This window comes from Erithacus rubecula, assembly GCF_903797595.1.
Source record: "Erithacus rubecula genome assembly, chromosome: 3".
In the NCBI taxonomy this organism is placed as follows: Eukaryota; Metazoa; Chordata; class Aves; order Passeriformes; family Muscicapidae; genus Erithacus; species Erithacus rubecula.
Window position 1 is genome coordinate 85,665,961 of NC_136689.1, and position 14,829 is coordinate 85,680,789.

Genomic DNA, 14,829 nt, shown 5'->3' on the forward strand with positions numbered 1-14,829 from the left:
TTGTGTTTCCTTTCATTTCAACCAGTTTCACAGCTGCATCTATCTCTCCAGCCAGAATTTAAACTTGGAAAGCCTGTTAAGTATTGCTGCTAGCTTATGTCTTCCTTCACTTTTAAAAAACTGGTCTGTTCCTAAGGATCAGCAACACAAACTGATAAACACAAGCACCTCCAGTTTCATTCACTGCCCTGCCCCCCTGCTCCAGGAGATGCAGAATGGGAGCTCTAAGTGCTCTTTTACACTACACTCCAATTTTTGTAAATCCCTATACATACTTATACAGCATTTTGTGATTATTTCATATTCTCAAGCATTGCAAGAAGCAAAGATAAAGCATCAACAGGTAAAAGAATGTATGTTAAGTAAATTTTAGCAATTAATTGTGCACAAATCTCTTATCTTAGCATATTCCAGAATTTATTGTAGTGGAAAATACTGTAAAAAAATAATTCCCCATTTTTTCCCCCTTTATTTTTCATACCAAACACAATAGTTGAATAGCATAACAAAAATGCAGATGCATAGCAGCCTTTCAGTGAGCTGCAACCTTACAGAACATGAAATTAATCTTCATTGAAAACCAGGATTTCCTGTACTTGGCTGCAGATCCTGGCCACTGTGTAGTGCTGAGAGATGAGGCTTCCCTTTGTCATGATACTTGAGGAACCAGCAGCCTCTGAAAAAAAAGTGGGAAAGTATGTGAGGGTTAAGTATGACAACACCTTCAGGTGTCAAGGAAGAGAAAGGACTAGGGTTATAAATCTGTAAATACATAAATAAGAATTTTTAACTAAAGCATACATTTTATATTCACATTTCTGACTACAGCAAGATAAATGTTCATTACAATCCTATAGGCAACAAAAACACATCCAGCTAATACTGACAGAAGATGAGAACATAAGGAAACTAGATCTAGAAGACTTTCAAGGCTATAAATCCATCTTGAGTCACTGTCACGGTATCTAGACTTGACTTTTGAGCTGTCCCTTCCATTCACCAGAAGGGAGACTTTATGGATCACCAGACATGCAGTTCAGCCCAGGACAGGACTCTGAGGGAAGACAATTTTCAGCTCCAGTAACTACAAATGATGGCTAGAAAACACAAGCTAAAGTTACTGTTTAGCTCAAGTAGGCATGTAGAAAAATGTGTTTAGCAACTCTTGCATGAACACTATTTTTCTATTATCAATGCACTTCTGATATTACTTCTACCAAAATTCCTGTGCCAAAATTCTAGGCTTATTCCAATAAAGTTCCCCTTCTTATTCATGAAGAATAAGATTATATCCTGTAGGTACCTTTTTCTCCTGAATAGCTCAACTGTGTTACTTGAGGGAGCACATGTATGTAAACACCTTCCCCTCACTCTTTTCCCAGTCTTATCTCCATATTCATCAAATCTTCTTTGCTCCAATATGCTGCTGTGAACTCATAAAGTTCTGGCAGACAAGACTTTCCTAGAATTGTCCAGGCTGCAAGAACCACCTGGGCTCTTTGGGGGTAAATCAGTAAAAGACAAAAATGCAGCCATGGTGATGTTCAGCCTTAACCAGAATCCACAGCCCTAGAACAAGGAGGTCAATTGCCTATTAAAGTAAAAAGCCTCAGGAGCATTGGAACACACTATAAATAAAGACAAATCAAAATTATCATAATACAATAAACAGAAAACAGATGCAGAAAAAAGCACAATCCTTCTGGAACACAGGCAGTTTCCTACACTGTGAAATTTGATACCTACCTTAACCTGAGATTCCCAGTCCATATTTCCTTTCCAAAAGGAAACAGTAGGAAAAGAAGGATGTATTTGATGGAGGCATCCAAGAGACTGATCTCCCCTTCTGGGGCTTCTGTCAAATTCCTTCCTTACAGCTTTGTAGATACACTAAAAATAGTGTTCAGCCCTGTTTCTCTCTCTCCCCATTTAAACCCTCCAGCAAACTCAACTTCCTGAGTGGTTTGCAGCACTTGCAGGGCAGGTTGAGCAGGGAGGTACAATCAGTGGTTTAGCTATCAATCTCTCTACTTACCTTCTCTTAAATACTGAGACCTTAACCTTCCCCACAACCTCTCAAATATTTTGAAGTTTTCCCAGCTGTACAATGATTGTTGAAAACCCACATTACAGATTCAGAATGCTCCTAATTCATTTAATATTTCTAGATTCAAGTTATTCACCCAAACATTTCCTGTCAGCAGTTGCTGTTTAACACACTGCCCTTGCTACCAATTAAGTAGAATATATTTTACCACCATAAGGGATCATACTATTTCTTTTAGAACAGTTCTGTGCCAGAATAGCTTTATGGAATATTTCTACCTTCCCAACATCTATTTTTAGAGTAAAAACTGTATGCCCCTGCTATGGTTAATCTATTCCTTACATATATACTCATAGTATTTTCTTTCCAATTATCATAAGCCACAGCAGCAACTTCAAGTTTCCAGTACAGACTGCCAACTCTTCTTCAAGTCTCCAAATTCACCACTTGCTAAAACAATACCAGTTTCAGCTTTACTTTCATTTGCCTTTTTGAGGGAAGGATATTTTAAATGAAATAATCTTCTCTTGTGATTTCTACTGTATTTGTACCTGTTTACAAACAGGTACTCTTTGAAACTGATGACTCAACCAGCTATTCTTGGGAAAGACAAATAACAGCTCGGAGAATTGCAAGCATTACACAATATTCATTTTTATAAAACTACACCTTCAGCTGAGACCACATCATAAGGTTATATTCACACAGAGAAAAATGGGCTAATCCAAGCCATTGGTGAAGTTTGCATGCCCTCTGTTTTCCCAGTTAGACCACCTTGCTGTCTCTTCCTGCCACATAAACCCTTAAAACAAAGCTTTCTGCCCTGCCAAACCTCTCTCATGCAATGTTGTCTCTGATAGTGCTCCCTCATCCAGCATCACTGCAGACCACTAAGGGGCATGGGGGTGTTTAAATGTTTGAGCTGCTGGCTGGAGAGAGAGAGCAATAGTGTTGTTCTTCATCTCTAGTAGGAATTTGCTCTGTGACTCTTTTTAAAATGAATTTTAAGAGTGCCACTTCACAGACAGAAAAAAACCCAAACATGTATCACTGACTGAACATTTTGAACTGAGTTATGATGTTAATGGAAAGACTGAACACTGCAAATCAGTCACCAAACCCTGTGTTGGGGGGATTTGCCAGGGATGAGGCAACCAAGACTTCTCTGGGCAACCTCTTCCAGCATGTCAACACCCAACACTAAATAATTTCTTCCTTATATTGAATGTAAACCAGCACCCAGTTTAAAGCTATTCTTTTTTCTATCACTACATATCCTTGTAAAAAATTTGTTTTTACAGAGCCAAAAGATATGCAAACAGAAAAGCAATATACTTGGTATATTATCTAATTGAGAACTTTTGTTTTGTAGGCATAAATGGATCAGCATCATTCTGTACAACACAGTAGTAAAAATATCACTAAGTATTCAAAATAAATAAAACATATACCAAATAATCAGCTTGGACAGTGAAATTTTGGCATATATTAGTTGTGATCTGCAAAGCATAAAATTTCCAGCCTCTGCATCTTGTCATGAAATGCATTTGTCCTGTGTAGGTAACTGCTTTTCATGACAAACCAGCATATTAAAGATTGCTATAAAATAAAAGCCTTGGAAAAAAAATACATGCTATTGCAATTAACCAACCAATTTATTATAAAATAGTCTGTAACACAGAAGTTTAAAAAAAAAAAACTTTCAAGACAACTCATTGAGCCAAGAAAGTAAATTTTGTACATAGTTTAATGATCAAGAAGATGCAAGTCATGGAACCTAACCATGTAAATTACTTCAAACAGACTGAGTTTACAAAAAAAACCCATGAACAAAAAACCCAAACGAGAGGTACTAATAAAACTGTCTGCTCTTTTTATATGCTTGTATGGTATCTGAGAAACAGACACATAAAACTGAGTGAACTTGTTTTTGACCCACTTTATCAAAATAAACTACAGAGAAGTCACCTAAATACATAGCATTTATTTTCAAACCTGAGAAGATTATGAAATAGACCTCAATCAGTTAGTCCAGGATAGCTTTGAAATCTTGACAAAGAGCTGGTTCTGTCACTGTCCGCAGTAGTGCCACAGTATCCTCTGGGATATTCCTGATGAGCTGCCTCTTACCTACCAAAATATTAGAAACAATTCATTACAACTGCAAATAATTATTAATTCTGGTTTAGGGATAATGCTAATGAAGCAATGAAATCAATACTAGCTAAAACCAACTAAAAAGTTAAAACACCTAGAAAACAGGGATAAAAAAGCCATAATAAATTATGTTACTGTTCTTCCACAGTTAAATCAGGCTAACAAAAAGGTTCAAAACTGTATGTGAAAATATTAACAAAGAAAATCAAGGAGCAAATTCTTCCTACTTGCTTTTGTGATTTTTTTGTTCTATTTGAGAACTTCATTAAATTTTGAAAAGTATAAGCCCATTTGTTCAACAACTCTACCCACCAAATAAGGCCTTCCATTAAACCACAGTTACTTTGAAAGACTGAATGTCCCATCAATAGAAATACAGACAGTGAAAAGGACTTTTTACAGGTTAGGAAGAACATGTAAAATCCTAGCAACAGTTTAAGTCCATCACTAAACAGAGTCGGCAAAATTGTCAATGGTGCAGAAAGCCAGAAGTACTCAATAAACATTTTCCCTATATCTGGAAAGGAGACAGATGATGTATTTATATCTTATCATGATAAGGAGAGACTCTTGCTCCTTTCCCCACTGGTAATAACAGGAGAGATGTTAAACAATAACTGTGCTTTAAATACTTAACTCTGAAGAATGATGACAACTCATGACAAGCCCGATGTTGATATTTAATAGGTTTGGGAATAGTGGGAAGAACCTCCTCTCCAAAACCTATGAGCTTGATATTGATTCCCACTGAGTGTAGTGGAAAGGCATGTGCAGGGACACAGAGAAAACCAAATTTATATCAATTCCTGTCAATAACACGATCTTGCAGACATAACAGGTTTTATACAGCCAAGACAAACTCCAAAATGACAACAAAAATTGCAGCTGTTAAGTCAATACAGGGGCTTTTACCAACCTTATCTCTGTGCTACAGATTATTGTAACATACAGAAGTACTGAGCTAACTTCAGAGGATCCCACCTGAAATTCAGTGATTTCCCTGTCATGACTACTGGCATCCACACATGCTACCTGATTTCCACAAGACAAAACTTAAAATATCATATGTGGAATTAGCTCTGATATCTCTACATAATTTTTAGTTCTCTAGTAACCTTCTCTACAAGATGATGTTCTGATTACAATAACATTATCCAGGACTAGGCCTGGTGGAGGGCAAACAAAACTAACTTGCAACTGCATAGAAAACTACCAATATCTCTGTATTTTAATGTATGCCCAAAGGATCAGGACATTTATCACTGTACTAAATTCAGGAAAAAAATATTAATATAAACACCACATGCAATCAGAGACCAAAAAACAGCCTTCATCTCTACCAGAGACTTTGGGGATACAGTTAATGATGCTCCTTCACACCAAGAGAATGAATGTGACTCATCACCACAAGATGTCTTTGTACAGCTCCACCAATTATTGTATTAACCCTTGCTGCACTGGTGAAACAGGACTAGTGGAAGTACAGGTAAGATTTCAGGTGGCTATAAACAAATGGAGAGATAGCATTTGAATTACTTGGACCCCAGTGATCTGTCAACCAATCATAATGAAAGTTTCCATCTTAGAAGTTTCATAGTAAAGTCACAAGTCACAGCCTGCTAATTGTTCAGGCAGCTGTTAAGCAAAGATTTCTGAAGCCTTGATCTCTCAGTAATGTGCTTGAAGTCTCAGATATTTCCAAAAGAAACAGGACACTGTAGATAAAAATAGTGGGTTGTCTTAACACTACGGATGTGAAGAACAGATTCTGCCTCAGAGAAGGTAAGATTTGTGAAAGAATAACTGAAAATTACTCTTTTCAAGAAAACATCTTCCAATGACCTCTGGACTTTTCCTGCTCCACTTCCAAAATACTCAGGAAGTACAACACTGATAGGCTTCCCTAGGAATTTAGGAAGAAAGATTATTCCCTTTCTCAAGGACAATTCTCACTGCCAGTGAGGTCAACTGACAGGTGGCCAGCTTTTCCTTCCTGGGTTGGAAACTGCACAGAGTTAGGCCTGGACCACATGCAAGTTTCAGCTCAGTATTCAGTTAGGCAAGCAGCTCTATGGGTACAGCAGAAGGAACATACTGACAACTGCTAGTCAAACTGGCTGGGAAGTAGAGGCAAAGTTTTCCCAATCTTCCCTGGCATCTATGGTGACGTGTCTTTGTGGACAGCAGAGATCACCTTTATGGCTGATGCATGCAGCCATGGAAGGTGAGATTCTGCTGAGCAATAAAGCTGCCTGGGGCTGTGCCTCCACCCTGAAAGTATTATCAGATTAAACAGCAAAGCACAGACAAGGATGGAGGAGCTTTGACTTGGATTGTGGTTTGCCAGTCAAAGATCCCAAGAGCAAAACCTTTAGCACTAGAGATGAAAACTCAAATGTGCCTGGTATGGATCTTACAGAAGTGAGGCAGTTCTCAGGGAACCCATTGTCCTACTGGTTGTGCCTACTGCATTCTCTGCTTTGTTCTTCAGCCACTGACCCCTCTAAGTGAAGAAAGCAGCCCTGCCCTGGTTTCTCAGCAGCAGTGGGAGAGTTGGGGCCTCTGGTTTTGGTGTCAGTGAGAAACTCGGGAGGAGTTCCTCTGGGAAAGGCTGTTGAAACTCTGCTCCATACAGAAAGTCCATAGCTCTCAAGAATGTGGCTGGCAAAATCCAAACCATCAGTTGCTTTCCTGTGAAAGTGTAAGTGTTGCTGTGATACATTCACACTGCACCACCAAAAATCAGGCTCTGCACTTAGGCATTGCTACAAGCCTTTGGAATAGGAAGAAAATGCTCCCTTCCAAAAGGAGAGCTGCTTTCTTTTTGGGGCACCCTACTCAGTGCAGCTATCAAAGAAAGCTTAGGACACATTTCAAATCAAAAAGGTATTATTCTGGAATGAGACCCAAGAATTTTTTGGTCTTGCATAATAAAGCTGCCCAAGCAATGACTCATTCAAAGTGCAAATTATAGAGTCAGCATCAAGAGTCTGGCCATCACCACAGCTTAAATTCACGAACAGTACAGGCTACTTCAGGAAAACCTCTTGTTGTCCACTTTTAATATCTTAAAACTGAAAGTTCCATTATTTATGGGACTGGCCTACAGGCAGACTGCACAACTGTTTAAGGAAAGAGCTACCCAGGAACCAGGGACACAGACAGCTTCTTTTACCAAACAGAAGTGTCAGAGATACACCAACACCACAACTCTACAAGAATACACATGCAGTAGAGCCAGTGCTTCTGTTTCCAAGTGACCCTGGTGACACTTTTTTGGGTAAGAGTTTAAATTGTAGGAGGAGTTTATTTAGCAGCCAGTTAATCCACATTTTTTAAAACAGAAGCTTGAGCATTTGTATTTCATTTAGTTAAACCTGCTGAGAATACTTACATGATTAACACAGTCTTATTTAGCCTTCTGAACTGTACAAGCTTACTAAGTGCAAAGCATCAGCTCTTCTGTGAGAATAAGACTCTAGAAAAACATTTTAATCTGCCTACTTATACTTCGTAAACTTGAATAAAATCAGAAAGATTGTTAATGTACATCTGACAACAACATTTTTGGATTAGAAAACTTTTTAAATCCATTAGTTTCTAAGTTTTATTACAATTAACCAATAGACAAAATTACAAGAGACAAAACTGTAAAAATAGCTGAATACTTACAGACTTTTAAGGACGTAAGCAGACATTTGTAAACAGCTTCATGATTTGACAGTTTGACAGTGAAGGCATGGTAGCAGAGCCATTCTGCTATTTGAATAGGGAGTATGCCAGATACACCTTTGTTACCTTCAGCAATCCCTAGATACAGAAAAGGAAAATAATGTAAGCAGGAAAATAATGATGAGCACTAAGAAGTATGTCCAGTCTCTCCTCTCCTTCTATAAAATCACCCCAGGATTTTTTACTAGAAACCTGTGTAGTTAGTGAAGTCTTATACATCAGCAGAAAACAAAACTAGCACCTGAAACTCAATCTTCAGAAAACTGAGTTTAAGAGGAAAAATGAACTGTGATTCTTATAAAGAACTTCATAATATTAAATCCTGATCTTTATCCCAAAATTACACCAGACTGCACATTCAAGATGTTCTACTTGTCTAAAAGTACCCCCAAACAAACCCAAACCCACTAGCAAACAAATCCAAACCCACTACTTCATTGCCATTAACATCCTATACCTGCATTTATTGTTTTCAGGACAGCATAGCAGCATGATGCAGTCTGAGAGATAATCCTTAGGAAGAAATAAGGATTTTTTCTAACTTGCTGGTTGAATGGAAATTGGAGAACACAGGCATGGAACCTGTTCACAAAAACAGCCTATTTAATCAAAAGTCATTTGCAATTTCAAGCGAAACTATGCCTACACAGTTTATGCACTACACAAACATCAGTCTTTAGCTGTATCAGCACTGTTACTGCATGACACCTCTCCCACATATACACATTCCTGGAATGTCAGATATATATGACATTTGTTTCTAAATTTTATGCTGAAAGATGATCTTGAAGCCACCAGCCTTGGTAACAAACTTCTCCTCTGAGGACAGCATAACTGTGCTATGTGCAGGGGCAATGAAACTACCCATTGTCACCAATTCCATCACAGACCATACCACCAGAGAACACTCACATGAGAGAATGTGAGAGGAAGAAAAAACAAAGCAAAACCCCACAACAAATTCTGTTCAGGTATGCAGGAAAATCAACTTCCAAATGATTCCACAGACCAGAACGCTTGCTCCTTTGCCTATTTGGAAGCCAACTCTATAGAAATTATATGTACTGTATGCTTCCTTACACCTGTTTGAAAATATTTTAAAACTGCTGACTTTTTTTACCTTTAGATGCTGGAATTAGAATCTTGCTTATGCTGAATATAGCCAATTAAAATATTGCTTTTTTTAAATTAGTCAACAATGTATATACTTGTTTATTAAATTAACCCAACATACTGCAATCACTTAAGGAAACTGTGACATTTCCAATATTTAAATGATAGATCCAAGTACCATGCTACATAATTGGTCATTGACTGATTTAACCTGACACACAGTTATCATGGTGGACAGTCTGTTAAATAACATATGAAGGCCACTGTTAGAAGGTTACCATAAAACCAAACAGAAGTAACTACATGATCATATCTATCAGAGAAAAATCTTAAATTACCCACAACACAAAAGTTTTAAGAGCTGGACACATCAGTGCTGTGCTAGGCAAACCCAATTACACTTCTTGGACAAAGAATACAGCTTGAATGTGGACCAAGATGAATTTAAGAACAAAACCAAAATGTTCCTTCATACCAAATGTGAACATAGCAAAAGAACAACATCTGATTTCTGTGAAGAGTGAAGAACTTGCACATTTTCTGTGTTAAGGCAATAAAAACACAATTACTTGCTGCTGCCAATCATTCAAAATTTTCAATGTTCATTGTTTAGTATTGTCTTCAAACTTATTAGTTTCAATTTCTTTCCCTTATCTTTGTTTAAAACATTCACTTCCTCTGCTGATCAAGCCCAGCTTACAAATGTCAAGATATTACCAGCTAAGGAGCAATTAAAACATTGTCAGCAATAAGAAACTGCAATTAACTTGGTAGAATGAAACCTCACTTTACCTGAAGTCATACTGGTCAAAGTTCGATATGACTTTAACAGATACAAAGTTCTAACTGACCTAAATATAAAAAGATTAATCAGGCTTCTTATAATACTCCTGAAGCAAAACAGGCTGGTTATCTTGAGGTCAGCTGTCAAAACCAAGACCCTGAACATTTGGTGAAGTATCACTTAAACACACAAACCAAATATATTTCTGTATCTGAAACATACCAGTATTACTTAAGAACAGTGTTGAAATGAGAATAACTTGACCTACTACTGACATTTACGACTGCATACATCACAGATATATATACACACACTGCACACTCACATGGCACACTTTTTTCTAATTCATAGCTCCTCCATGTGTCAAGAAAGAGGAATGAAATGCTAACACTTTCTTCAGAAGACAGTGACCTACCTGTAAGCCTGGAGCAAAAATATCTTGTAGATGTTAATGAGAACTGTTCTAAGGCTGTTGATCTAGAACAGAACAGAAACAGAGCTATAACAATATTTTAGTGTCATAATTGGATTTGTTGAAGATCTAGACAAAAGATATTTTATGCTAAACTTTAAAGATTTCTTTTATGCAACTAACTTAACAATGTTGTGAAGGATCACTTCTGGAACCCTACATTTTATTTGATGTCAGCATTTCAGATTATGCGGATTTCCTCTCAAAATAAACTTGCATGTTAGAACTCAAAGCAGTTTTAATGCTCTTCATCACTAATCACAATAATGCCAAACATCCATTTTCATATTCCCACCTGCAAATCAAGAAATAAACTATGACATTTCAGTTTGAGGACTGCACTCAGTTTGTATTTCATGTTTTTCCCAGCTGTTATATTTGAATTGAAGGAAAGACTTGATCTGATGGAAGTACAGGTGTAACTAGAAAAAAAAGTAGAAAAGTAGTTAAACTCCATGGCTAATAGACCAAATTAAATTCTGTAAAGCAAGCCTCATTTAATTTCCCATGCTACAGAGATTTCTTGCTAATCAATGAGCCAGTAGCTAAAAGATAACCATAATTAAATTCAATGTTGAAAGAGACTAGGCCCTGTGTCATAAAGGGTATTAGCTAAGGGCTGACTTCAATTCCTCAGGGCTGAAAAATTCACCCTGCTAAAAAAAGCCAAATCAATAACCTTAAAAACAAATGTATTTAAACAAACTAAATGTATTTCTTAAGCACATCGTCTAGCCAGAACATTATTAATTAGTCCAGTGACAATCATGTTATCTACATCTATGATCCATGCAATGCAGGAGCTTGGCTTGCAGGCACCTTAGTTACTGGAATCCTGATGTCCCAGCTACTTAGCAAAAGCAAAGCCTTGAAACAAACACTGTGGTGGGCTTAGCAGTGCTGGGTTAATGGCTGGACTCAGTCTTAAAGGTCTTTTCCAACATAAACAATTCTATGATTTTATGATTCTGATTAGTGTCTCCCAGACCAGTAGCATCAATACCCTTTGCAACATAAACTGTTTCTTTAACGAACTCAGCAAGCAAATAAATCTCTTTTGCTGTTGACTTTGGTCCTTTGCTATGGGAAACTTGGTCATTTCAGGAAAGGAATTTATATGACACAACTTCACTATTTAGACAAACTACTGAAGAACTTTACCACCCTAACAGTGGAAAACCTCCTCCTAATTTCCCACTTAAGTACTTAAGGGCTTTTTATACCAAAAATGATCAATACTGCAGCAATATTATTCTTGAGTTTAAGTAGTTCTTTCTTTTCAATCTTTAGCAAATATCTAATGCTATCTCTAGTAGTCCATGTAAAGGATCTACATCTCTTTTTAGTAGGATACATTATCCTGTCCTGAGCTCTGTGTCATTTCAGACTGTTTTGTCTAAATGGTCAAGATTGCTATTTTAAAGAGCAGTTCTCTTCCCCACACATTCTTTCCCATCTGAAGTGTAACAGAGGGAACACCTCTGATGTCAAAAGGATTGCTAATCCCTCTACTCTATACCAAACAAATCCCAATCTATTTTGCAATTAATTCAACTACACGATTCCCAACACACCCTTGTGCTTCTCCCACTGTGCACAAAATACTGGAAAGTTGACACTAGAGTGTGCAACTATTTACCTGGAGTAATCGCAGTAAACCTCAAGTGTTTTTATATCTAATAACAAGCCACACCACGGGATCAAACGACAATCTGGCAGCTGTTTAAATTTGGAACATCCTGGGATATCATCAACAGGAAAATTCACCACTGTCTTATTTGGGTTTATTAAAAGGCCGTACTCAGGAATACCTGATGTTAGAGTCCTAAAACAGATATAAACAGTTAGGCTAAGCCCCCCCCAAGCAAAGCAGACAAAAACTGGCACCATGCAGCAAGACACAAGATCTTGAACAAAAGGGCAGAAATCAAAGAGTAAAGGGAACCACAGCCAAGTCCTCAGGTTAAGGAACACAGCTAGAAATAAAGAAAGTGAAGACATTAGAGGTAAATAAATACATAAGATAAATAAACTTGAGAATTATGGAGAAAAAAAATTACAGATTAATGCAAATTAAGCACATCAGCCATGCAATGCCTGAGACAAACTATATGAACCACACTCATGGAAACCTCAAACAAGAATCACTGGAAAAAGATAGATGACAAGTTACTGTTTTTGGAGACTAACAAAACCAAGGAGAATCCCTATAACAGGAACCTCACTTATCTGATGAAAAGTTTTGAACTTTGAGGCGAATATTTTCACTGCCAGAATGCCAGTGAATTGATTACCTGCTACATACTGGATCAGCAGTGTCATGGACAAGGAGCATTTTGTCTTACTTGGCAATGTACTTATGTGCAGGCTTCATCCTTTCAAAGAGAGGAAGAGGTAGGCTCTTCTTCTTCGAAAGTCATAGTCATAATGCTGTCTCCTCAAAACTAATTTATTGAGTCCCCTAGTTCTAACACTACTCTAGCAAACACTGGTACTGCATTTGTGATAGAGAGCTGATAGGATCTGATCTGTTAACAGTTCTGGACATCTCTCACAGAAAAGGCTACTTCTCTACAGAAAATCAACATATCTGGTACAGAAGATGATACAGAACCAAGATGCAGGCAACTTCAAAGGGCAAAAAGGACAATATCTGCACTGCTGCTGAAGTGACATTGTGCTGAAAGGATGCTAGAGATTAATAGCTTGAGGCCCTTACTGTTAGTTTATCGTTTCCAGAACTGTAAACCCACAGATCCCAGATATTTCTTTCTGTTCTGATAAGGAAATGAGGACAAATGAAGTCTTCAAAATACAATATCCATTATTTCATACAATTTATACTTCAAACTGTGCTTAACTGATTGATCCATCACCTTTCAGGCTCACAACTTTAACTACTGAAAAGCATGATGCAACGGACTACACTGCACATGCTGAGCTTTTCTTCAAGACCTGTCCTTTGGATCCTTTCAATTGATTTTGGCATCAGCAGAACTCCCTTAGGACTAACTGTACACTCTTATTCTCAGTAACCAGGAGCCTCTTCTGAGATTCAATTTTTAAAGAAAAGGTAGTTCTGAAGCACAATAAAGAATTACTGTTTAAAAACTTCTGTGTGAACTGCATATTACCATGCTATTGGTATCTTCAGATACTCATCATGGAATGTTAATGACCAGAAAATTCTTAGCTATATTGGATCAGACCAGAGCTGCATTCCTTCCCTGGGAACAGAAAGCAGTACCATGACTGCCCAATAAAAACATTTTGAGAATGCAAATAAGACATACCAAAATTTTAGAGAAAATAATTTTGAAAGACAATTGTCAGCTGCTTTGATTAGGCTGCAAAACTAATTTTTGCTTGAAGCTCCACCATGGTTAGTTGGTAGGTCCCTAATTCAAACTCAAGCAGGAGTAGCTCACCATGAGAACTGCAGCAGACTGTTAATTGGCTATCAGGAAGGCAGTTTTAGGATTCTTCCCAATCACAGACTATTACCAAGGACTCCAAAATGGCCCTTGATTGTTAACTCATAAAATCAATACACCTAGGTGTATAAATATGAAAAAGAATTATGTAAAAGGTAACGATGCTCACTACTTTGAAGACTATGTCTCTAATAGCCTACCTTAGAAAAGTTTTTGCCTTCATTAAATGTGGTGTAAGCAGCAAAAAATCATCAATGAGACGTATTAGGACTCTGTAATCAAGAAGAAACCAATGTTAGATTTTTCAATATGTAATCCTTTCAAAGTTTTTCATACACTTCAGAGCAACATGTTATGTGCCCGCCTATTTTAATTCACAAGATGGTAGAGGCTGATATAAACTCCAAATTGAGACTCATGAAGAAATTTTCAGTTTTGCTTCTTTCTTAAAGATAAATAAAAAATTAAATAAAAAAAGCAATGAGACTGCCTAGATGAAGCATGAAAGAATTTACAACACATGAACTATTCCACAGTGGCTTCCCTGGATACAGGTATTTACACTTTCCCAAGGGAAAATTTGCAGTATTTTTCTCTACAAGACAAGGAAAATAGGTGCCAGACCAAGGACACAAGCAGATTGTTGATGGGCTCCAACTCTATCTTCTTCTATCTAATAACTTTTTTATGAAGCTATAGCTTGAATGTAAAGCAGAAGACACTGTAAAGGCAGAAATTTTCTGACAGAATTAAGACTCCAAACATGCCCATATTTTTCTGGTAAATCCTGCTTAGCAGATCACAGAGAAGTAGTTCTGGAGATGATGTACAGTCTCGTCTTCAAAGCAAAAGTACTGCCATCAGCTGCACCTTGGCCCAGCCAAGTCAATAACCACCTTATTCTTCTGACTTAAAGGACATTAAATGACCAAGATCATTCAACAGACACCTAAGCAACATTCTAAAATCTGCTCTACATAAAGACAGCTGCGGTATTAAAGAGTGTCTTCTTCTGAACCAGTTTACAAATTTCCATTTTGTAAATAATAACCTTTGAAGGCAGCAGACATACTCACATTAGAACATTCTC

At 37.3% G+C, this 14,829-nt stretch overlaps 1 protein-coding gene across 4 annotated transcripts in view; it reads right to left on the reverse strand.

The window, feature by feature from the left end:
- Positions 1–390: 390 nt before the first annotated feature.
- TERT (telomerase reverse transcriptase) overlaps positions 391–14,829 on the reverse strand; it is a 33,161-nt gene continuing 18,722 nt past the window's right edge. Inside the window, exons 10-17 of one of the 4 annotated variants that reach the window (XR_013773821.1) lie at positions 13,940–14,011; positions 11,945–12,130; positions 10,601–10,727; positions 10,249–10,310; positions 8,394–8,518; positions 7,877–8,014; positions 1,747–4,177; positions 392–676 (exon numbers count right to left, since the gene is read on the reverse strand). Coding sequence is in view for 2 of the 4 variants with exons in the window: in XM_079302493.1 (XP_079158619.1) it covers positions 4,074–4,177; positions 7,877–8,014; positions 8,394–8,518; positions 10,249–10,310; positions 10,601–10,727; positions 11,945–12,130; positions 13,940–14,011 (814 nt within the window). In the remaining 2 variants the exon portion in view is untranslated. The other 3 variants (XR_013773820.1, XM_079302493.1, XM_079302494.1) reach the window with 3 other exon arrangements.